The sequence below is a fragment of the Leuresthes tenuis genome, unplaced genomic scaffold, assembly GCF_036924035.1.
Source record: "Leuresthes tenuis unplaced genomic scaffold, fLeuTen1.0.hap1 SCAF_4, whole genome shotgun sequence".
Taxonomy (NCBI): Eukaryota; Metazoa; Chordata; class Actinopteri; order Atheriniformes; family Atherinopsidae; genus Leuresthes; species Leuresthes tenuis.
Genome location: NW_027325358.1, coordinates 6,521,625 through 6,545,816, shown reverse-complemented (window position 1 = coordinate 6,545,816; position 24,192 = coordinate 6,521,625). Strand labels below are relative to the sequence as shown.

The following is a 24,192-nucleotide window of genomic DNA, read 5'->3' as shown; positions in this document are numbered from 1 at the left end:
CAGGGTTGATATCTGGCTTCCTCCTTGTGTAGTACAGTTTCAGGTTACATTTCTGGATGCAGCAGTGGACTGTGTTGACTGAAAAAGATTTTCAAATGTATTACTGAACCCATGTGACTCCAGTGATCACAGTAGCATGATGGTTTCTCATGCAATGCCATCAGCGGGCTCAAAGGTGTTGTTCATCCAACATTGGTTTCTCTGAATCTTTTTATAATACAATGCACTGTAGGTGTTGAAAAAACAAATGTAATGCCATTTCTGCATCTAGAAATATTTTTTAAATGGAAGACTCTCTGACTGAATTTAATACATAGTTGTGAGCCATGAACCATCCTTTTTAAGGAAAAACTAATGGTGTATTCAGACCAAACTCAAAGTGAAGTTTCTTCCTGTGTTATTTGCACAAGTTCAGCCTCTGAAGTGTTTTTTATTTCACAACGAGCAAATATTCGCCCTTTGGAAAGTAGAGGCAAGGGTTGCACCTTTTCTTGCACCCTCTATGGAAATCACAAACTTGCCAAAAACACTGTTGTGTACTGAATATATGGATGTGTCCTGATTCTTTCTGGATGTCTTTTTTAGTTTCACTGTTCTTACTTTAAAATCCCTTTTTTTTTGTCTTTAATAGTAATTTCTCATGTCTTTGTAGTTGTTTTGAGTCTATTTGTGACAGTCTTGAGTAATATTGTCACTCATTAATAATTTTGAATGTATTTGTAGCCATATGATACCCTGTGAATGTTTTGAATCACTGTGCATAATTTACATCTCCACTTTGTTGTGGTTTAACTCATTGTCAGACAGACAGTTGATTGACAAACCGGAACTATTACCCAACACTTCTAGCATTAGCTCTGGACTGACACAGTCGTAACAGTTCTTCATTTATTTTATATTAATTTGTGATTTTTCTGAATTCATGTGCTTCATGTAATGTGCTGCTTGATATAGTTTTCTAGAACATGTAAAAGTCAGATGAGAATAAATGGACTAGATTTACCCCTCTGCCATCTGATGATAAATAAAAAGTCTTCAGTTTCGTAATGTACTCCCTAAACACTCAAAATCTTTATCAAAAGCTGTTTTGTTTTGTTAATTGATTGGGTTAACCTCAGTCTCACGTGTCATCCGTGGGCGGGATGATTATGTCCAATCAGCCCAGGAGATTAGGTTGCTGACAGGGGGATCTGGACGCTGATTGGTTACAGATCAAAACACTCAACGGTTTCCGCCTTTTCCCGGAAGCTGACAGTCATCTGATTTTCTTTTCTCCCGTGTTTGTTTGATAGCCAGCGTCACTGCTAGCCAACAAAACAACCGTCCCACCTTCTGTTTTCCCTCTTTTTGGTGAGTTCCTCTTTTTTCATATCGTGACAGAGGATAAAATAACTCATCGTCTACCTCCAAAGTCATGGACGAGACGAGTCCGCTTGTCTCTCCGCTCCGGGATTCCGGTGATTTTAGCTACTGCCCCACAGAGCCCACCAGCCCCCGGGGTGCGTTTGGAGGCACACCGGGCTCTGTGGTGCGCATCCCGGCGGGCAGTCCGGGACGCAACCGAGAGAGACAGCCGCTCCTGGATCGTGACCGAGGAAACACGCCTCGGGAACCGCACAGGAACGAATTCCCAGAAGATCCCGAGTTCAGAGAAATCATCCGAAAGGCCGAACGAGCCATAGAGGAGGGCATATACCCGGAGAGGATCTACCAGGGCTCCAGTGGAAGCTACTTTGTCAAAGACTCACAAGGGGTAAGAGGAGCTGATTCTTACTAACATCCACCCATTACTTACTGGTATGGTTAGCTGTCTCGTCACAAATCTGTAAAATCTGATGTGTTGTGGGAGATGACATGTCTGAAAGACTGATAGACAAGTGTTTTGGTAAAGTGTTAGTCGCTTGTAGGAGAGGCCTTATCTAACTAGCCTGTGATGACTTCGCAGATAAACTGTAAGGTAGACTATGAAACACAACATGTGCCTGCTTTGACCCAGATAAACATAAAAACTGCTCATTTTTTTAAACAAATATAACAGACTGCAAATACGTCAGCCAAGGTGAAGGCTGTCTGCCATCTGGCAGCTCCTTTGAGTCTTTCACATAACGCAAGGACAACGAATAAAGTTTGATTTAAACAAAGAAAAGTCCATAATATGAGCAGAACAATTGCTGTTTTGCTTGATTGTTTCCTTTTAGAGCTCCTCTTCCCACACTTGTTCACCTTCTATTCACAAAGAGCCATGAAATAGCTCTGTGGTTTAAAGGCTTCAGCCAAAAAAACAAACAAAAAAACCCCCAATGTTTTTTTAAAAGTAATTTAAAAGTAAGATTTAAAAGTAAACAACAGCAACAAGTCACATTTTTGTATGTTTTTTTTTTTTTGACCCGGTAAGCTCAGGTTGCTTAGCCTCTCCACTAAAATGCTTTACTCACCAATGTGATTACAGCCACGAAGGCAGGTGTCCATCATTGTGGATCCATCTGCTGAGGAAGGTATCATGTCAGCAGTCGTCTGTGCAGGCCTGTCACAGTGATCAGTACAGACTCAGATAAAACGCCTGTTAGATGACTGTGCTAAAAACAAACTGTTAGACATGTCATGAAGCAGAAGACGTTGAGCACACGCTTCTAATTTGGTTTACAAATCGATACGCAGTGACTCAAATAAAGCAGGGAATCAACATGGGGCAGTTATAAAATGTTTCTCCCAGCTTAATGACTGTAAAGTTTGATCGACACCACTGGATCCAGCTTTGATAATGTATCTTGAGCTGTGTGAAAGGGGAAAAAAAGGAAGTGATTGTGTGGACTTTGGCTTGGATCCTCACAGTTTTCACTTTCTATCTTTTCACCACAGCAAAGCTCAAGCCTCTTATGTGCCTCTTTCGTTACCACTTAATGGTGTTTGAAGCAAAAAGAGCTATTTTGGGCGGAATAGTTGAGTTTTCTTGGTCTCCCCCCACCTCTCCAGTTTTTGGGTTAGTCACCGCTGTGCTAAGTAGTCATGTGCTACCTCTCTGTGAGGACATAATTCTCCTCAATGACCAAGTTTCACGTTGTAATCGGTGTGAGTGTGTGTGTGGGTGTGAGGGATTCTAGCGTAACGTGACATGTGATTTCTGTATACAACTGTGAAATGGCACCACACCCAATATCTTTCTTCTTTTTTTTTTATCAAACTCAAAGGTTTTTTGGTTTAAAAAAGTTTTAGTTGAAAACATAGTGAATGAGCGTAAGTTTAATCCATGTCAGTTCAATTGCATTTCAGTAGGTCTTATCTCTATTAGAATTGTAATTGAAACCACTCTTGTATTATAATCCAACTTTCCATTGCTCTCCTTTAAGTGCTGTAGGATTCAGTGGTATTTTCAGGCTATTAAGAGATGATGCTATCGTTAGATTAAAAAATGAATCAACTTATACACAACCACACCTTCTTTTTTTCTTCTGTGAACCTCTTTCTGCCTTTGTTTCTCACTTTCTTCCACTTCTTCTCCCTTCACAGAAGATCATCGGAGTGTTCAAACCTAAAAATGAAGAGCCCTACGGCCAGCTGAATCCTAAATGGACTAAGTGGCTCCAGAAACTGTGTTGTCCCTGTTGTTTTGGCCGAGACTGTTTGGTTTTGAACCAAGGTTACCTTTCAGAGGCCGGGGCCAGCCTGGTCGATCAGAAGCTGGAGCTCAATATTGTCCCCAGGACGAAGGTATAATCACACCATGCTGTGTCAACATTACAGAAGGGCTCTTCCATGTCATCTCTATCACATGTTTACAGAATTTAAAAAATTAAAAAAATTCTTTACACATTTTTTGTGCTGGTTGAAAATGAATCTATATGATATATATTAGAGCCCAAAGGGAACTATTTTTAAGTTGGAGTCGCTGCTAAATTGGGAGGGTGACTACTACTAAAATTTGCCCACATGTGGGCTAAGGGCCTTTCCAGCTGAATTTTGAGCTTCTTGTGTTCCTTCTTCTTTATGTTGCTGTAACTTGGGATTGCTTCATCTGTCACTACTGCCTTCTTACTTAGCCAACACCTGTTTATCAGTCTGGATTAGCTCTGTCATTCTCCACCACCTTTACTGGTATCTCTCACTTTCCCTTTGGGACTTCCTAACTATACTGTACACAGATGTCCCTGCCACTTGATAATGTTGGTCCATGCAGCTGTACCTGCCAGCATCTTACATCCCTGCTACTATGTGCTTGAGTGTCTCGGAGGCCTTTTTGCACAGCCTTTACCCGGGGTCCTGTCTGGTGTGGCAGACGCCGGCCTGTTTGGCTCTTGTACTAAGCACCTGTTTCTCATGCAGTCATGATTCTTGCCTCCTTGCTGGCATTCACACCAGTTTTTTTACAGGGTTAGGGTAACTGTTAATTGCAGTCATTTGTTTAGCAATTAATTGTGTACTAAAATGTCACAATTGTGACATCCTCGTCACTCGATAACAGCCACTTCTTCAATCTTTTGGTGGTGCGTTCTGTGCAGGAGCCTGTCCATCTGTGATGGTTCTTTCTCTTCCTCATTGGGTTTCAGCTGCCTGTGGCACTCACTCAGCAGATAGTGGCTATGACTCTCACTGGCCTCCTTCCTCCCACTTAGTGTCCAGCCTCATGGACTACAGCAGAGAACATATCCATCCACTCAACAGCTCTTGCAGATATCCACCTTATATTCAAACTGGTACTTTGTAGTTATATCTTCAGAGAATTGGTGCAGTTTCAAGTTGGTAAAGTTGTATGTGGGTTGACATGGAATGTCCACAAAGAAAGAAGCCATTTTCAAACAATCCCTCTAAATTGACATTCCCGCTTCAGGTGGTGTATTTGGCGAGTGAAACATTCAACTACAGTGCCATAGACAGGGTCAAGTCTCGAGGAAAAAGGCTAGCTCTGGAGAAGGTCCCCAAAGTGGGTCAACGCTTCCACAGGATTGGACTGCCGCCCAAGGTAAAGTGCTAAGTTCTAACACATTTTAATTCGAATTATTTACATGTAGTACAATTGAATGGTAAAGGAATATTCACCCTTAAAAGTCCTGAAAAATATTCTTCACTTTTATTGTGTTTCTTGATGTTCATTTAAGTCAGTTATTTTATTTATTATTTAATTAATTTACCCCTGTTAAGTTAATCTATAAAAGGGTTTAATTGCCTTATTCACTGTTAATCATTACCTTTGTCTCAAATGTGCTTTTTAGATGAAGTGGAAATGCACGGATCTGCTAACACAAATCTATATTTAGCTTATCAATACCAAAAATACTCCAGATAAATACCAGAAATACACCAAGCTGTTGTATATTTAAGCATATTTTCTAAAACTGCTAAGTATCAAAAGAGCACACGATTTTGCAGTAAAGCTGTAATCTTTTGAGGATATGATGTGATCATTTAGATAAAAATCTTGAGCGCACATCAGTTGTGACATCTGTTTCTCTGCCAACAGGTTGGCTCCTTCCAGCTCTTCGTTGATGGATACAAAGATGCAGATTTTTGGCTGCGGAGGTTTGAAGCAGAGCCTTTGCCTGAGAACACCAACCGCCAGCTCCAGCTGCAGTTTGAGCGGCTCGTTGTCCTCGATTACATCATCAGGAACACAGGTAGTCACACAACGAGTGTTGCTGCTGTATAAAGCTCTTGTGCTTATTGCAGAATGTTTTTTTAATTTATTGGTTTGATTAGATGGGTTTAGTCTGGATTTGTCTCTTCTTTTGTTATGTAGACAGAGGAAATGACAACTGGTTGCTGAAATATGACTATCCAATGGACGCTGTTGGAAATAAGGTAAGGAAGCTGCATAATTGTCTTTAACTTTATTTGGTTTAAATGGTGATCCCATGACACACTTTTTACATTTCTATTCACATTGACTTGTTTTAGGCCTGTAGTGACCCACTCACTGCACTCCACCCCTCTCTTCCATGGGGTCTCCTTCTTATGAGATCAGCAGTACTCAATAACCAACAAGCATATTATTATCGTGTCACAATTGGCCAAGAGGTGGAGGACACACACACAAAGTATGCAGTAATTTCCTTCTGGTGTATGGTTAATTTACAGCGTTTCCATGGATGAACAAGTTGTTCAGTTTAGGGGTGGGGGAGGGGTGTAAAAGAACAAATAAGTTGAAAAAGAAATGGCAAAAGAACTTAAGTAGAATTACAAGCAACATTCATCCATCCATGAAGCACGGCTCTGAACTGAACTTTCAGAGAACCTCTTTTCCAGTCCTTATGTACCGGTAACCGTGAGAATTATTAATCAAATTGTGAAATTGATATTTATTTGCCCAACATCACAACAAATCCAATCATTGCAATTGCTCTGACATAGAAATGTATACAATCCCTTTGTTTAAAGGTTCAGAAAACAACTCACTGAAACCATGACAATTTATTCTCTATATTCCCTATTCCCTATATTCTCACCAAAATGGTCTACTCTGAAGGTCACTTATTGTGTTTGTGCTACCCATTTCCTGTTTGTCAGTCTGAAGCTTCAACGTTTTGCCTCCAGGAGTGATACACACTCACAAATAGGTAAAATAATAGTCTTCAGTACCTGTGTATTCAGACTGTTGTGCGACTGACACCTCTGGAGGGCACGGCTTGCCCCGTCACATCTTATGACAGAGCTCATAGTATATAGCTTGAAAGCTAACCGTAGCACACACTGTAATCCAAGCTCAGACTACCTTACCTGACTCATAGAAAAAAAATAATTGACTGTCAGTTGCAGTTTGGCTTCTCACAGTTGATGCTGATCCATCTTTTAGGCACAATCTGGTCACAAGTCATGATTTCAAGTGGCCCAGCTTGCTAAAACACAGCTCCCTAGATAGATGGGCTTTACCAAGTGTCCAGCTGGTCAATACTACTGAAAAATCACAGTAACTCCTCCGTTCCATATCTGTTCCATAAACCCTGGGTTTTTTGTAGAGGCTAATGTTAGGCACTGTTGTTGATATAAAGCGGAGTACAGATAAGGCATTGATGGATAATCTATTTTTAAGTTAAGCTGGTTATATAACTGCTGAGGAGAATTTGTCCCACTTCAAAGCTAGTCAGTGCAGTTTGATTTAAATTTGAAGTTAAGTAGGAATAAAGATATGTAGATAAATGTTCATCTCTGACCAAGTGCCAAGGTTGTTTTTTCTAAGTTAGGAGTAAGTCAAGTCTTATGAATCCAAAGTACATGCACCAAAACATATATTCTCCCCTTTAATTGTTTCAGCTCCACATCTGATGCATACTCCGCTACATGTGCTGCAGATTGTGTGTTGATAAGGACGTTGGAGATGCTCTGTTTGACAGACATTATGTTAACACCGCTTGAATTAAGCCAAGTTTCTTTTTCAGTGTAATGTTAAAACACAGACATAACACTACGTTGCAAGCTAATTAGTTAGGCTCCAATTAATGTTGGCTTCATACATACGGTGTTATGCATGCTGTTTCATCATTAACTGGGAAACTTAATTGTTTTTATGTTATTTTTATGTTGTGTATCTCTCCAGGACACAGACTGGGTGGTAGTAAAGGATCCCATCATTAAATTGGCAGCTATAGACAACGGCCTTGCCTTTCCCCTCAAGCACCCGGACTCCTGGAGAGCTTGTAAGCACTTGCATAATCAGTGCTCAGATTGAGATTGCATTTAAAAAGAAAAGCAGCTTCTATTTTTTTACATCCAGCAAAAAGTCTGTTTCTGTTCCTTGCATTTCACTTCTTTTCTGCAAGACATACATTTTTTTAATGCATTCAATCAGTGTTAAGAAATGATTTTGTTGTATGATCACCAGACCCCTTCTACTGGGCATGGCTGCCTCAAGCCAAAGTTCCTTTCTCCCAGGAAATCCGAGAGCTAGTCATACCAAAACTGTCGGACCCAAACTTCATCAAAGACCTGGAAGAGGACCTCTATGAGCTATTTAAGGCAAGCAAAGCTTCATCATTGACATAGAGGTGGAGAGTGATGAGGAGTCATATGAATGGGAGGATTGACAATCACAGGTTGAAACAAATGCCAGAATGAGGAAAATGCATAAACAACATGCATATATTTTTATTTTCTGCTGTTTGTCACAGAAAGATCCCGGTTTCGACAGGGGACAGTTTCACAAACAAGTAGCTGTTATGAGGGGGCAGGTAAGTTTATTCTTTGCTGAAATGCTTTACCTGAAATCTAAAGCTACACACTGAAAGGCATCATTTTCTTTCAGCAATTTATCATGCAACTATTCTCCCTGCTTCACCCTCAGATAAATGATTTTGTTCTGACAAACCTCTCCCTTTCTGTGCAAAGATTTTGAACTTGTGCCAAGCCCTGAAGGACGGTAAAACACCCCTCCAGTTGGTCCAGATGCCCCCAGTTATCGTTGAAACGGCTAGAGCACCTCAGAGAGCAAACAGCGAGTCCTATACACAGAGTTTCCAGAGTAGAAGACCCTTCTTCACCTGGTGGTAGGAAAAGGAGCAGCGAAACTGCAGGAAGCTGGAGCATCTGTGTGCGAATAGAGGAGAAGACAGAATCTGAGAGCACAGGTTTTTGTCCTGGAAATGATCCTCACCCCCTCTCCCCTCCTCATGGATATTTTGGTACAGAGGGCGAGTTAGTGGGTGCAGAGATGAGGCTAAAAGTGGAAGGATTTCACAGCATATCTTCCCCGTTTGCTTCTGTGCCTTGTGTGAATATGATTGACAAATTTAAGTGATGAAGATTCTGTTCTGTCCTGAGAGTGATATCGGTGGGATGACATTTCTGTGCACCCCTGGGTACATATTGTTCGTTCATGTACACATGCACGCCAGTCAGAGGCCTCTCATATGTTTGTTTAAAGATGGGGGGGTTTGCATTCCACATTTTGTTTTTTTTTGTCACACCTCTTTGCCTTTTTAATACTCACATGCATATTTCCTCTCACACAGTAAAAAAAAAAGCAACGGGCTGGTGAAAGCAATGCCACCAGATCAGCCACCAGATCAGCATTTTGTTTCCTATCAAAAGAAGAGAAGTGTTTATTCTGGTTTAATCTTACAGATTTAGGAAGTGAGCTCTGAGTGGCATGTATGTCGTCGCACATTGAACACAAGCCACGTGAACTGGTTTCACGTTATTCTTAGCCCTTCTGAAGACTGGGATCTACAAGTCATTTGTGATTAAACGGCAAAGCCTGAGGTACTTTTGGTCAAAGAAATTAACTTTTAAAATAAAAATTGTATGACTAGTTCACCAAATTTTGTCTTCTCCCATGGAAGAGTTTTTTGTCGTTGGTGAAGAGAACAAAAACCTCTGCATCTGAAACTGAGCAGAGGAGGCTCCCACCAGCTCCCGTTTTTCTTGGCCTTGTTGATTTCTGTTAATTTTCTGGCTCCTGGGTGGACCCGAGTAAACAAAGAAGTAACTTCCTGCTGTACTGATCTGACATGAAATCTATTGTGACAATGCACTGTATAATTTGTATGTAATATTTAATGATCGATTATAATTAAAACATATTAAATTAACAATGTTTTTTGTTGTTGCTGCTTTCAAGCAAAACACATCTTTAGAGCTGCTGTTATCAATATTTATCAATCAAATTATTATCTTGTGTGAAATGAGTCCCACTTCTGTAAATCCAAAGGTAGTTTTAACCCAACTCTGCAGTTTCTTTCAGTTCATGCATTTTTCTCTGATCGTTTTAGTTTTTTTTTGTCTGGTTCACTCTTCACTGCTCTTAACAGACTCATTTTCCTTTATTGATTAATAATCGAAATGCTTTGATTAAACCCAAATTAACTCATGAACAAGGTTGTAAATCTAGCAGCTTGTAATTTGTTCACACAGCAAAGGAAATTTGACTTTATTAGTAAAATTAAATATGTTTTAGAAACGGTATCTCATGTAGGAACACTGGTAATAAAAGTTGGTATATATATATATATGATAAAGCGCGCTCTGGCTATTTAACCAATGAGAGTGGCAAAACATGGTGGAACCTCTCATTCATGAACACAACAGTGTGTGATACAAAAATGATATACAAAGCAAATAAATACATTTGAGGATTTCAGAGCTGGAAGGGAGGTCGCCTGCCAATCGGAAAGACAATGGATCAGCTTCCCTGGACCACATGTCGAAGTCATTCCTGAACCCAACATTGCCTCTGATGCAACCATCTGTATGCCAATGTGTGTCATAGAGAAAAAGCACTTCATAGCATGTAACATTGTATAGGGGTGAGTATTGAGTGGTCAACTAGAGTAGAAAAAAGCCTCATAAATACAGTTGATTTACCCTTTCTTTGTGACATAGTGGAACTCACCCATCTCAAGTAGCACGCTGACACCATGATGTGGAAGAAGGACTGTACAACATAGATATTTCCCACTGGATTTTGTTGAAGGATGGTAAATATTGGATTAAATGATGTGCAAAGTAAGACTAATTTGGTTTCATGTCTGCAGCTGAGATAAAAAGGCAACATAAACGTCAATTTTGTTTTCACCACCTTGTTCAAGAAATGGTTATAAAGCAAGTGAGTACAGGTTTGAAGATTGTTATTGATTGTTTCATTGTTTGAACATTTAAATGCTAAGTAAAGGGCATCACAGGCTCTGAATGCTCTCAAAACTTGAATTGCTTTAAAACCTAAAAGCGTAAAAGCTTTAACTTGAAATATGTTACGTAATCCTGTCCTGTTTGTAATGATAATGTACCACAAATTCAGACGCTTCACGTCACAGCTATCAAGCTACTCTTTTAATTGCGCGCATTCAAAACAGGAAACAATTTGTACACCAACAGTTTAAGTTCAGGGTCACACAACAGGCCATTTCTGTCAAACACAACTGGTTTGATTTTGTTGTGTCACTCAAAGTTCGAAGCACACTTCCTGCAACAGTTTGTCGAATTATCTCAAAGCAGAATCCCAGCACAAACACGGGCTCCAAACAGCAGTGATGCAGCATGTCCTTTTTCATGCAAAACCTTTTTAAGAAAAAAAAAAAGCCAAGTCTTCACATTCTTTGCATCATCCTCAAGTGTAATTTTCAGTGGAGGATGCGGTGAAGGTAGCGGTCAGAGTCCCTGGCACCCTCCAGCCTGATGCCCAACCCCCATGATGATGGTTTGAAGGGGTTTTGATTCTCTGGAATGTCTTCCTTAGTTGGCAACTGAAATTCCTCCAGATTTTTTGTGAGATCAACCTCCTCATCCTCAAGAGTGTAGCCAGATAGAGGCTCTTCAACCCTAAAGACAGAGAAGTTACCCTAGTTTAGATTAACTAAAACCAGCTCACACATCAACCCACAGTTTAAGCATATTAACATATTTTTCACATAAAGATGGTTGTGTAATTGGATCAGTACAAAGTCACAGATGCTCCTTTATGGTCCTGATTCCCTTAATGTAGAGCTTGTGGTCAGAGAGGGACATGTCTGACCTCCATTACACCAGCCTACAGCAATAAGAACCTCATGATTAAAGAGAGGGCAGTCGTATAGAGCAAAGATCCAGTGGGCCTCATAGATGCAAAATTGGAGGAAGCTAAACATAACTTCACCATGGTATACTGTAAGAAAGCAGAGCTAAATTAAAGATGTCACAATTTTATTTTATTTTTTAGGAGCCCATCTGTATATTCAAACACAGTCAAAGAAATAAGCTGAATAAGTTTGGATCTGAAGCAGTTTTTGTAGATGTGAGAATAGTCTAAACAAATACTGTATTGCTGCTATGTGTTGTTGTTCCTGAGTAAGATGGCGGAGACTTTTTGAAAATGCCTGCATTTTTTTCCTTTATTAAAACCAAGTCTTCAAATCTAATCTAATCTCCTACTTTGATGTAAGTCTACTTTACTAACTTGTAAAATTTTGGCCTGATAATAGTGGTATATTAAATAAGTGTTTTTATGTAGGAACAAATCTAATAACAATCCAATAGTTGCAGAGATCTTTCAGTGTTTGATCCAAATAAACCTCTCAAACAGACTGACCAGCCAACATTACGCATTCCTCCAAAGTTCTGCTGCGACTGTAGCATAGCAAGAAAAACTGAGCCGTACATGCCGTTAATGCAGCTCTGTCTTGCAGACATACTACAACTACACAGCAGCACTTCATCACAACTCCAACAAGACCAATTTCATCTAAGTGAGGAATGTAGAGAGTGAGCATGACACTTGTGTGTGTGTTCTTGATTTTGTTACCTCATTAGGACCTTTTCTGGTATAATCACTGACCTTGTCGGTACCAGTAGTCCTTATGGGGACCAAAGTTTGGTTTCAATTAAGTCTTTTGTGGTGTGAGGATAAGGGTTGAGGCTAGGTAGTGAGTTGAAGTAAGGGTAGGATATAAACTGGTAATGGTTAAGTAAGATTAGAATTAGGATTTGGGAGTAAGGGTTAAGCTGTACACAGTGAATGAAAAACAATGTGTTGTTCCAATAAGGACATCCGCACAAGCTTGTGTGTATTATGGTGTGCATCGCGAGGAGGACACGGTCTTATGAGTGCATTGTGAGTTTGTCAGGCACTTGACAGTTTGCACACTGCATTTCAAGGCACAAACTCTTTCACATACCTGAGATATCCCGATGCTCTGTGCCACTTGTGCTCTCTGTGTCCCTCCACTCTGACTCCTGCCTTATTCCTCGCTCTGACTCTCAGCCCCACCAAAGCCTGGGCCAGCCCTATATCATCCTCCACCTCCTCTTCTTCCTTCTCTTTTTCAGCGTCTGCTCCTTCCACATCAACATCCATCCTTCGCCACACCAGCTTTGCCCGATGTTCAGCATTTCTGTCCCCTGCTGTTCTGAATAGCCTGTACAGCTGATGCAGGTTCACCCCTGAAAAGATGTTGGAGTACCCAGACTTCCTGCTGCATCGACTGGAGGGTTTCCACTGCAGCTCGTCCTCAGTAGAACTGGCTTTCAGGGCCTCTGCCATGTCACAGAGTCAGAGAGTTTGGATAAGGATAGGTGTTGAGGATATCAGTATGAAGGGAAGTTAGAAGTAACCTGAAAGGTTAGATGAGACCAAACTGATCAACCAAAATATAAAGTCACAAGTATTCATCTGGCAAAAAACCTAATTCCAAAAAACATTTTTTCCCATGTGGCACAGCTTTTGCTATGTCCACTATAATAAATCATTTATTCAGCTTGGAGAGATGCATGTGCAGTGATACGTGCTGTTATGACAATGCAACTGCAAATTTAACCTTAAACTAACATTTCCACTGATTAAAATTCTGTATCCTAGTTAACATTGTCTAATAAAATAAAAAAAAGGTTCAGTTTCTGCTCTGAATTATTTTAAAAACTGGTTGAATGTAGTATAATTATAGCGCTTACCTTACCCTCTGTGGATTGAATGAGACAAGTCTAAACTTGTACTACAGGCAGACAGACAAACGGATTACTGAGCTAGCATCCAGAATGCAACTCTTATACCGACTAATGCCAAGTCGACCCACTTCTGACTGCAACGTCAGAGGAGCGCAAAGCCTCAGGGGGAGGGAATAATCAAAGACTAATCCATTAATGACGTCAGTGCCGAGGTTCTCACCTCAAAGAGTCAGTCTGGCTGTTTGGTTGTTTTTGTTTTTGTCTTAGTTTTGCTTTTGTTCTGACTTCTGGGTCGCACTTTTGTTTGAAAGATGCTATATAAATAAAATTGAGTTGAGCTGAGTCATAAAGTCGGCCCAGCAGGATCAAAGATTTTAAAAAGAAGAAAAATAATACACTGAAGTAATAGTAAGGCCTTTGGGAGACAGGAGTACCCATCCTTGAACTGTGGGATTTTAACTCGTGGAGAAAATAGAAGCACAGAATGCCTCATTAGGACAGTATATGTAAAATCTTTATTTGAAAAAGTAGTCCGCTGCAACAAACAAAAAACAAACAATCAGATAAATACAACTGGGTATAGAAAATTTGATCTAATTTTTAGATTAGTATTTGTGAAGGGGTCTTTCCTGGCATTCCTCCAGACAATTTTTCTAATCTACAATTCAAACTCTTCAACTGAATACTTTTTCTGTGACTAGTCATCTTTATATCTGTGTCAAACTCTAAGTATTAAGAAATTCGATTAATAAAGTTGAGGCATTTGGGTACAGCAAGCATCTGTCAAATGATTCACTGTATCACTCAATCTCAACCAAAACAGACGACTACTTTCTGCAGCTGAAAGCCCTTCTCAGATCCTTCTATCCAGTGTCTGTTGAACTTTAGATTGAATTATGAATGATGTGCAAAGGATGACCGGCCACCATGGGATCTAGTTTGTTATGGTTTAAAGCTGAGAAGTGCTTTGCAAAAGTGGACAGAAATGCACAACACTGACAATGGTAGGTGTTGGCATTGGGGTTATATGGTGGAAGTCTAGGTTGATAAGTAGGAGGATCGCTGGTTAATGGAACAAAGAACAAAGAAGGTTGGCACACAAGGACAAAAAGGTGGATCTTGGCAGAGAGAAAAGCGGATTAGCCCTTGGCAAAGAATATGGACTCGCTGCTCTTGGAGGAAGTTAACTCAGCTGTTTTGTAACAGCTGAGTTAACTTTGTAAAACATACCTGAAAAATGAATGAATGAATGAATGCTCTTTATTGTCAATATACAATGTACAACTAAATTGAAACGAAACGAAAAATACATAAAGCTGTAATTAATTAATCTTTTCAGATCAAGTACATGAAAAAAACTTTGGAACCATGAATCCAAAAAAAAGTAATTTTTTATTGCAACTCCTCTGACATTTCTGACAGTTTTGATTATTTGATGACTTCACTAATAAAAAAAACTCAACTTCTTTTATTCATCAATCAGGTTCCAACTTTCTTACATAACAGCTGACAGATCAGCTTTGCAGGACGGGATGGAGCTTGGTCATGAACCTAATTTCTTTCCACCTTAAATTTTCAGTCAGATTGAGATCTGGACTGTTTGTTGGCCATGTCACTGAGATGATGTCTTTCCTCAAGAAAAGTTTTGAACACTCTTTGGTAATTTAATTATCATCCTTAAAAATGACCATAGCATCAGCAAACCTTCTTTTAATTGACAATAACTCTATGTGATCAGTGACTGTGGAAATATGCTTTTCTTTCAACAGTTGTCTTTCTTTTGTTTGAGTTGTAACAAGTTCCAGCATCATCTTGTTGTGTAATGCTGATTGGTGATTCATCACTGAAGATCACTTTCATCCAATCATCCACAGTCAATGACTGCTTCTCTTTAAGCCATTGTAATCTTGTTTCCTTCTCTTTAACCTACTGTAACCTCGTCTTCTTCTCTTGAACCCAGTGTAGCCTTGTCTTCTTCTCTTTAAGCCACTGTATCCTTGTTTTCATCTCTTTAACCTACCGCAACCTTGTCTTCTTCTCTTTAAACCACTGTAGCCTTGTTTTCTTCTCCTTAACCTACCGTAACCTGGTTGTCTTCTCTTTTAAATTATATAAATTTTTTCCAACAAAATGAAACAGCTACATTTTCCAAGAGGGTTATTTCTATTCCAATTGTATTTCTATAGTCTATTTAATTTTATATGAATAATTTCAACAATTTCAACAGTTGGTTCTGTGCTCTGTCAGCATTATCGTGGATAATGTAACGACACTGCCCACCATCAGTAGAGAAAAGCAACAATTTTATTACCAATTAAACATTTAAGAGACTTGTTTTGCCCGGAAAATCATAAACTGACACCAGTTAAAATTACTGATCACATTTATTACATTTAGGTCATTAAGACCACAGTACGGCTCAAAATAACTCAGAACATTAAGTCAAAACAACAACAACAAAAGAATAAACTCTAAATGACTTCTTATAACTGCCATTATTACCATGCGACTAAAAAGATCACACTAAATTTTTTGTCCTGTTCCACCTGAAGGCAGCGTAGCCTAATCAGAACCACCCAGCAGGTGTGGGAACCACTTTTAAGCGCGCGCAGGTCCAACTTGGCTTCATTTTACGCGTTTTCTTTTTATCCACAGACCAATATGCCTGGACTTTTTGTTGGATTGCTGAAAACTCGACGGGCTCAGTTTCCTAGACTTGGTGTTCAACAACGAGCAGCGTACATCCATGCCAAGCCACCTAAAGATAAGATAGGCGGCGTGGTGAGTTCAATGTTAATATATTATTATAACTTGTTGTTTTAAATCAGATGCTGGGAAATGTTAAGAAAAACATGCCATTAATTAGCCTCCAACGTATTTCTTAATGCGATTGTAACGGAAGTGTCATGCTGTCCTGCAGGAATCTGTGTTCGTCCTCACTGTGATGTTTCTGACCATCCTCGGCCCCTCTGGTTGGATTCTCTCTAAGTTAGACCATTATAAAGGTCAGCGGTGATGGATGAAGGGCCGCCATGCTTCATTTGGGCTACAACCAGTCCGTCTGCTGCTAAATGTGCCAGATGAACCACTTCAGATGTTGTGTTAATATAATAAAACATGAGTTGAACTCCTTTGTCTACATTTATTAACTGGTGTAGTTCAACCTGCACATCAGTAGGTGTCGCGTGTTATCACCGGAAGTGAAACTATTCAGTTTGCAAACAAGCAGCGTCGACATAAGGTGTCCACTGATGAAAAATCTTAAAATCAGCAGATTATAGCATAAATCTGAAGCACCATGAAGCCTCAGCTGACCGGGACACAGAAGGAACCGTGGGTGGCGAAACCATCCGGGGCTGAGGCTGCGATGTCTTTTCAGGAGGAGCTTGTGGCTGTGATCCATGGAGCTTTTGAAGTAGCTGTAGAGATCGCAGTTCGGGAGGTGAAAACGCTGGTAGGGCAGGCAACGAGCGACATTTGTGGAGAACTGCAGCGAGAGAACGAGTCTCTTAAAGAAAAACTGCGGAGAGCAGAGGCTGTGCTGGGCTCTGTGCGCAAGGGGGGAAGGAAGGGTGGCTCTCCTCAGATTGAACTCTCCAATGCTTTAAAGCATAGCGATGAACATATCCACCACAAATGCAGTCAAAGAAACCCGAATCCCGAGAGGCGCAGTGTGGATAGTGCCGGGGTCGGAGGTGATCTTCCCGGTTGTAGCGCCGCAAATCCTGACTTCCAGGATAGATACGTGAGGGGAAACGAAGAGCGCGGATCTAGCTGTGACGCGATGACACAATGTGACAATGATGCAGTGTCAGAGCCAGTGAAAGAACGAAATAATGGATGCTCTAAAGGTGTGTGACAGTTACATTTACGGTTCTCAACCACAATGCCTTGAAGCTCACACAGAAGAGTGTTACAAAACCACAGCCAGCTGTTGGTTCGTGAACTGTTCTGGTGTTTTCACACATGGAAATGTGAAAGTAACATGACTGACTGAATGCAACCTGTAACAACCAGCGTTTTACAAACTCCACACATTAAACCAATGTTTCAAATGCATACGATAATCTTCTTTTTTTCCATTTTCAGTTTGCAAGTTTTTGACCTATTCTGATTCATCAGCAGATTAATGTAAATTTGAAATCAGAAGTCAACCTCATACAATGGCACAAATGTATAAAAATGACATCTTCTTGCACATATTAACTGTCATTTTAACCGGTTTGATTTTTGTTTTGAAACTCTGTGAATGTCTGAACACTTTTCCACATTAAAGCCATTCTTCCAGCAGATCTAAAGGAACATTTCTTTAGGATGGCCTTTGGTCTCTTAGGGTAAAAGGAACTTAAATGTGTTTGAGTCTATAATTGATAATGTGCTATTTAGATAATACTTCTGAGATTATAGTAAATGTTAAAGATAGAAAACTTATTTTTAAAGGAACATATTCCTGTGCTTGCTTGGTTTCATTTACAGAGGTCACTGAAGAGATTTCCAGTGTATGTGCAGTAAAGGCAGAAGGCGTGAACCCCGTATGTCAAGACCCACTTGCTCAAGACTCGACACCACCTTCTATGATTGACGAGTCTTCCTTGCAGCAGGTCGCTGTAAAGCAGGAGGATCCAGAGGAGGAAACATCTTGCTGTTTGGACCTTGTTAAAGTGGAGGATGTAAGCTTCGAGGGCATGAAGTGGACACCAGAAGTGGTAGATATTCAGACCCAAGACTCAAAGACTCGGCTGGATCAGGGTATGTAATAAAAGATTAAACCATTCTGACTATAAATATTCCAGGTTCAGGTATTTGTAGGTCGTGGAAATTCTTTGAAAAGCATTTTGGCTGTGTCTAAAAATCGTAGACGATTCAAAAGGACAAAGCAGGTTTGTAGATACACTATAAACAATACTACTATGAACTGTACTTGAACTGTAACGCCTTCAGTAGTGTTTAGTTGCAACACAGTTGTCTTTCACTTGACATCACTAAGAATTTACCCTATAGACATTTGAAACCAGGAGTCTTAAGTACACAGTCAGTTTTGCTCAAAGTGATGTCGACAGTCTGTGAAAGTGGAAAATTTGGATGAGAGGGCAAATTTCAATCATCTCTGTGAGATCTTCCCAGCTCTCCCAACATTTTCAACCAATTCTTTATTCTTTAATTCTTAATGGGATTCTCATCAGTGAATCGATTAAGCTGGACTTTGTCAAACCTAACAAATCATTTATCTATGAGGTTGGCTGACAGGTTGGCTTTGAATGCAGCATTTTGAATCTAAAAGTTTTTGAGCATGAAGCAGAATATTTCAACCCAAACCTTTAAAAAAATAAAATAAAATCAGTCTAATGAGTTCATTGTTGTCTTATGAATATGTTCATCGCTCATTGCTAACGTTTGGCTTCTGTGCCACTTTGCAGTAACAATATTTCCAAGGTATAAACAACCATTATTACAGTTTTCTGTTGTATGATGAGCTGGACTACATTCACTGTTAAATTGTAATTACTTTACACTTATAAGTTTGGGACTCTGTGACAAAATAAAGCATGGTTTTTATTTCAGCCAGTGGATGAAATCAATCAGGGACCCTGCACTTGCAGTGGTACAGCTGGGTTGTCTGAATGTTATTGTGAGCACAGCCTTCATCAAGACCTTCTAATAGTTTAAAAAAGAGATGTTGACCCTCTATAATAAGACACATAAGCATTATCTGTTCTGGGAAACGCAATAATTTTAAAACAATGTTTGCTTTTTTTTGCCTATACTGTCTCACTATACTTGAAGGTTTGCTGTGTAGGAGGTAATGCATTCTAACAGTGCCTTTTCACGCTCCATCCTTCCCTTTAAAATTAGTCACCAAAGCCCATCCCCACATTCAAACCATCTGGAGGAAATCAATCCTGGAATTCCTTATGTACCTACAAGTAACAGAACAGACAGAGAGAACTATCAAAGACTTTCTAGAAAAGGCACCAAGCAGGAGTCAAAACTGGCGGAGAAACAAGTCAGTGAGGGCCATTGAAGACCAAGTTGTACTGTAAGGGATACTTTTTTAAAACCTGTACTGAATGGCTGTCAATATTTTTGCAAAGAACCAGCAATAAATGGCTCACGAGAATGCAGCTGAAGGAATTCCATCCAATGGTTTGCTTGTGTTGTAGCGCTATGCCATTGTTAGGATATTGATTGTTTTTTTATGTTGTTTTTTCTTAGATGATTATTCATTGTTACTATTTCAGCGTGTGGGCAGTTGCAAAATCGATGACAGGGGTCAGTTAATTAAGCATTTCAACATTTCAGTATTTGTGTCATCATGATGCAGATTTTGAAACTGTTTTTCTCCTGAATTTTCAATCCATTCAGGTATTACAAGCATCTGCGGGGACGTAGCACTCATTTTACCACCTGAATTCCACATATATTGGGACGCTTTGTAAAATGTAAATAATAAGATAAAAACCAGTCATTTATTCACAATTGAACATATAAAACATGTCAAATGTTGAGTGCAAAACATTCCACTATATGATTAAAAATAATGACTCAAAAAAATAATGAGCAGCATGTCTCCGAAACAGTTGGGACGGGGCCATGTTTACCACTATGTAGCATCTCCTCTTCTTTTGAAACAATCTGGGATCTGATGAGACCAGATGCTGGACCTCTGGTAGAGGAATGTTGTCCCACTGTTGTCTGAAATAGGATTCTAGTTTTGTAAGAGCTACCTTCTGTTTATATTTGCTGGGTGCGTTTGGCAGCGATGATGAGCAAACGATCAGAAACTTCCATGTGGAAGAAAAAAATGTATCAATTTCGTGCTTTCAGGTTCCGCAGTTGTTCTTCTGGAGTTCCAACACCACTACAATCTCAAAGCATTCTGAGTGGCATCAAACTACCTTACTTATTATAGATATGATAACCATTATGGTTATGTCCAAATTTATTACATAAGATTCTTTGTATTGTCATTTAGTTCAGTTTCAGTGTATTCACACACAAACACACATCAATCATGAATTACAGTATGTATACAGTACAAATTGAACTCTTTTATGTCTTGTTTATACAAAAATGTTTTGTGATTAAAGGCATGTCACTAAGGTGAATGTTTTTCTTAGTTTCGCAAAGTCTAACCAAACACTTTGTATTATTCAACAGCTCATCTTCCAAACCCGATCACGACTGTTTCAGCACCCACAGATCTTCAGTCCGTCTCCTCAGAATTTCCAAACATCTTCCAGTTGGCAGAACCACTTGTCGTATCACAAGCCCCACCACAAGTTTACGGAGTCCAGGTCCGAGCTGGCCGCCCCGTCGCCACCCTCCACACCTGTAAGTTCTGCAGTCAGAACTTCCACCTGCCCAGCTTGCTGCGGCGGCACTATGGTCAGTGCCAGCAGAGGCTTCAGCAGCGATGTCCGCAGCCCGTAGCAGGAAGCAAAAAGACCAGACTGCAGATTTACCCACCGGGCTGCAGCCCCTACCGCTGCACAGTGTGCGGCCGAGAGTTCAACCGCATGGAGAATCTGAAGACTCACCTTCGCATCCACACAGGGGAGAGACCTTACACCTGCTCTGTCTGCTCCAAGTGTTTCCGTCACTCTGGAGCATTAACCCGGCACTTCCGCATCCACACTGGAGAGAAGCCGTACATCTGCGGACAGTGTGGGAAGTCTTTCAGAAACTGCGGTGGGCTCAAATTCCATCAGCGTTCTCATAGTAAGCAGCTGCAGTGATGGTTCAGTTCCTCATGTGTAACAATATCAATGTTTTTGTTTTTATTTTTCAAGGAGTATCCACAACGTTCAAAGACAGTTTTTTAAAAAAATGTAAAATAGACAAAAAAAACAACTATCTGCCATTTAGTAGAGTTTAGTGGAGAATTAGTTAAGATTTTCCTTATTCATAACTGAACATCTGGCACTGGACATAAGTCTGAAAAGTTCTTCCTGAGGATCAGTTCTCAACATTTCTGAGTGATGGCTAATATAAGATTTAATTTCATATACATACATTTATCAAAGTCTTTCCTTGGTCTTAAAATCACAGCAGCACGTTAACAAATTAACTGAACTATCATGAAATCAGCACTTGCCAAACAATAAGACGCTCAGTGGCTGGACTATATTAGAACAGCTTTAGGTTAGAAGATGAACATGAGTGTGTGATATTAAGTAACAACTTCTGCACTGTATTTATGACACCTCATGACATTCAGTGTGTGGAGCCTTTTGATATCATTCCAACTGCTCTTTTTTAAACTGTTTGTGATCACGATTTAAATAAAATCACTGGATGAGCCATTTTGGGTTTCTTTTTCTTGCCACTTTTGAATAGCTAATGTTTTCCTTATACAAATAGGTGTAAATAAGCTAAATAATAAGCTTTCATGATGCATGGGTATTTCTGCTGGGTGAAAAGGACCCTCTGGATATCTCATAAACAATTATCATAGCTGAACTGTGACAAGTAACATGAGTGGGTCAATAAAATGCCTGGAATTCCATGGAAAATTATGAATTTAATGATTAAATGATCAAGAAGATTCATGCATAAACTGTGGGTGATCATCTTTTTAAATAACTTTATCTCCTCAAGCAAAACAATAGAGATGGCTTTGAGACATTCAGGTTCCCAGTAGAGGGCGACAAAGAATATACAGTGACACGGAATGGACATCAACAAAAATCTTGTAACTAAAGAACAGAAGTTACTGCTAACAGCAGTGTTGTAGGTGCTGCGCAGCTGACTGTACTGTATGTTTAACACAAACAAAACATATTCTTGTGTTGAATTACAGTTCTTTCAACTATAAATGTAGCTCTCAAGATGATTATTGTCAGTCAAAAATCATTCTGTCCCCAACAACAAGTTTAGATTGAATAAAGACTTCAGCACTGTCCAAAAGAAAATGTGGATCTTTGCCAAATTGTTTTTCATGCGTAGACACCATACTGGTTCATTTCTTGAGCTAGGTGCCTTGTTCTTATATTGAAATAATCTAGTTGGTTTTATGTGGATTAACCAGTGCAAAAAAAAAAAAAAAATCGCAAGGAAAAAAAAACATTCATCTGAGACTGAGTGAAAAAGCTGTTCATGTCAAAAGAAAAATGTTACAAGACCTTCAGAAAGCCTGGAGAACTAAAGTCACTTTAAAATATGAAAATCAGGCTGCTTGGAAGCAAAAAAGTAAAGAGAACAAAACACACGTTAAATACAAGCACTACAGAATTTAGAACTTACTTGTCTGGTTAATCTATAATAAAACTTCCTTTCTGCATGACTGACACACCTGCATCATTGTGTCGTCAGACACATCGCACCTAAGACAACATTACTTATTAAGTTGATTTAATACTTAACTGAATCATTCCAGTATCTAAATAGATAGTAATCACACCCAACTTGCCTAGTGTTGGATGCGAAAGAAGGCCAATGTAAGATGGCCGATGTGTCGTGATGTGCTGTTGGCTAAATCTCACTGAAGTGAGAACAAAATACATCAAAGTCTTTCCTCCTGAGTAGCAGTTGTGTGTTAATTGATAGCCGTCTTCTAAGTGCTCTCCGCCATTTCCTCCAATAATTCCTTCTCAATGGTTTTCATCACTGTATCAGTTTTTATCTTTTTCCTCTCGTTTTGTTTCTTTGTGTTTGTTCTTGTATAAATGCAAAGCTCAGCTTTTTTCCAGAGGAACACAACTGTTTGATCACCGCTGTGAGAACATTCTCACTCAACAGCTCATTAACAGCTGATTTTTACATTAAGTGGCACTAACACTGACTTCAAGTCCTCTGCTGCCTTCTCGTCTTGGTATAGAGTTAATTGATGGAGTTCCTTCTTCACAGACAGACAGCAGTGTACACTTCTTCCATTTCTCATCATCTTATTTAAGTAATGTAAATGTAAATGTAATTTGTTTATACAGCCCTTTACAACAATCCATTTCGGTGTACCAAAGTGCTTTACAGCAGATAATAAATAAAGAAAGGAATAAGTTCAAAACAATAAAATAACAGTAAACGCAATAAAATACAGCAAAATTGAATAAGATAATATAAAAGTGTCACCATACTACTGGGTATTAAAAGCCATCTGAAATAAATATGTTTTTAGCCTAGATTTAAAGAGGCCCAGGTCATAAATAAGACGCATCTGGGGGGGGGGGGGGGGGGGGGACCCCAGTGCTTGTATTTTGACCTGGGCACTTCCAACAAAAGTTGATTTGTTGACCTCAGAGCTCTACCAGGATTATGGACAGTTAAAAGCTCAGATAAATACGATGGGGTGAACAAACATTAAAAGTTTAAAATCAGTTCTATAAAGGACAGGAAGCCAATGAAGGGAGTTAAGAACAGGAGTGATATGCATACGTCTGTTAGTGTTGGTTAAAAGACGGGCAGCAGCATTTTGCACAAGTTGAAGGCGACTGAGAGAAGTCTGGGAGACGCCGACATAAAGTCCATTGCAGTAGTCTAACCTTGAACTTATTAGGGCATGGATGGCTTTCTCAAGATGTACTTGAGTACATTTAAGTAGAGGACTCTGACCTCTCAGTGTGATAAGCAGATCGATATGAACTGATCAATATGATCAATATGAACAATATGAACTGATTTGTGTGTTAAATGAGTAATGTCATTTTGTAAAAGAAAGCAAATTTTACAAGATAATCCTTGATTTTCATATTCAAGCACATAATTTCACAAAGTTTGTTATTCCTGCAAAGGGAACGTCTAAACTCTTATTATCAAATCTTACAATAAATATTTTTCAAGTCTGTTTTCTCAACATTGATTTTTTCCCCCTCATACTCTGAGCCACATATGAACACTTTTCAGTTTTGATCCCGAATT

At 39.5% G+C, this 24,192-nt stretch overlaps 3 protein-coding genes across 4 annotated transcripts; 2 read left to right on the top strand and 1 right to left on the bottom strand.

Annotated features, from left to right (window-relative positions):
• The first annotated feature begins 1,241 nt into the window (after positions 1–1,241).
• Positions 1,242–9,518, top strand: pi4k2a (phosphatidylinositol 4-kinase type 2 alpha). The gene is made up of 9 exons (XM_072384266.1): positions 1,242–1,753; positions 3,508–3,708; positions 4,826–4,957; positions 5,456–5,609; positions 5,732–5,793; positions 7,526–7,625; positions 7,811–7,944; positions 8,097–8,156; positions 8,314–9,518. The coding sequence occupies exons 1-9, from the start codon at positions 1,415–1,417 to the stop codon at positions 8,473–8,475; spliced, it is 1,344 nt and encodes a 447-aa protein (XP_072240367.1). The 5' UTR covers positions 1,242–1,414; the 3' UTR covers positions 8,476–9,518.
• Positions 9,519–11,039: 1,521 nt separating this feature from the next.
• Positions 11,040–13,435, bottom strand: avpi1 (arginine vasopressin induced 1). Of its 2 annotated transcripts, none has more exons than XM_072383749.1 (3): positions 13,350–13,435; positions 12,573–13,008; positions 11,040–11,241 (listed from the first exon to the last, which is right to left on the bottom strand). In XM_072383749.1, the coding sequence occupies exons 2-3, from the start codon at positions 12,935–12,937 to the stop codon at positions 11,043–11,045; spliced, it is 564 nt and encodes a 187-aa protein (XP_072239850.1). In that variant the 5' UTR covers positions 12,938–13,008; positions 13,350–13,435; the 3' UTR covers positions 11,040–11,042. The 2 variants fall into 2 exon arrangements, with proteins under 2 accessions (XP_072239850.1, XP_072239851.1); XM_072383750.1 differs by having other exon boundaries at positions 13,345–13,391.
• A 2,938-nt stretch (positions 13,436–16,373) lies between these two features.
• On the top strand, positions 16,374–22,048 carry LOC140305399 (uncharacterized). The gene is made up of 3 exons (XM_072384265.1): positions 16,374–17,189; positions 17,815–18,087; positions 20,497–22,048. The coding sequence occupies exons 1-3, from the start codon at positions 16,637–16,639 to the stop codon at positions 21,072–21,074; spliced, it is 1,404 nt and encodes a 467-aa protein (XP_072240366.1). The 5' UTR covers positions 16,374–16,636; the 3' UTR covers positions 21,075–22,048.
• Positions 22,049–24,192: the final 2,144 nt, after the last annotated feature.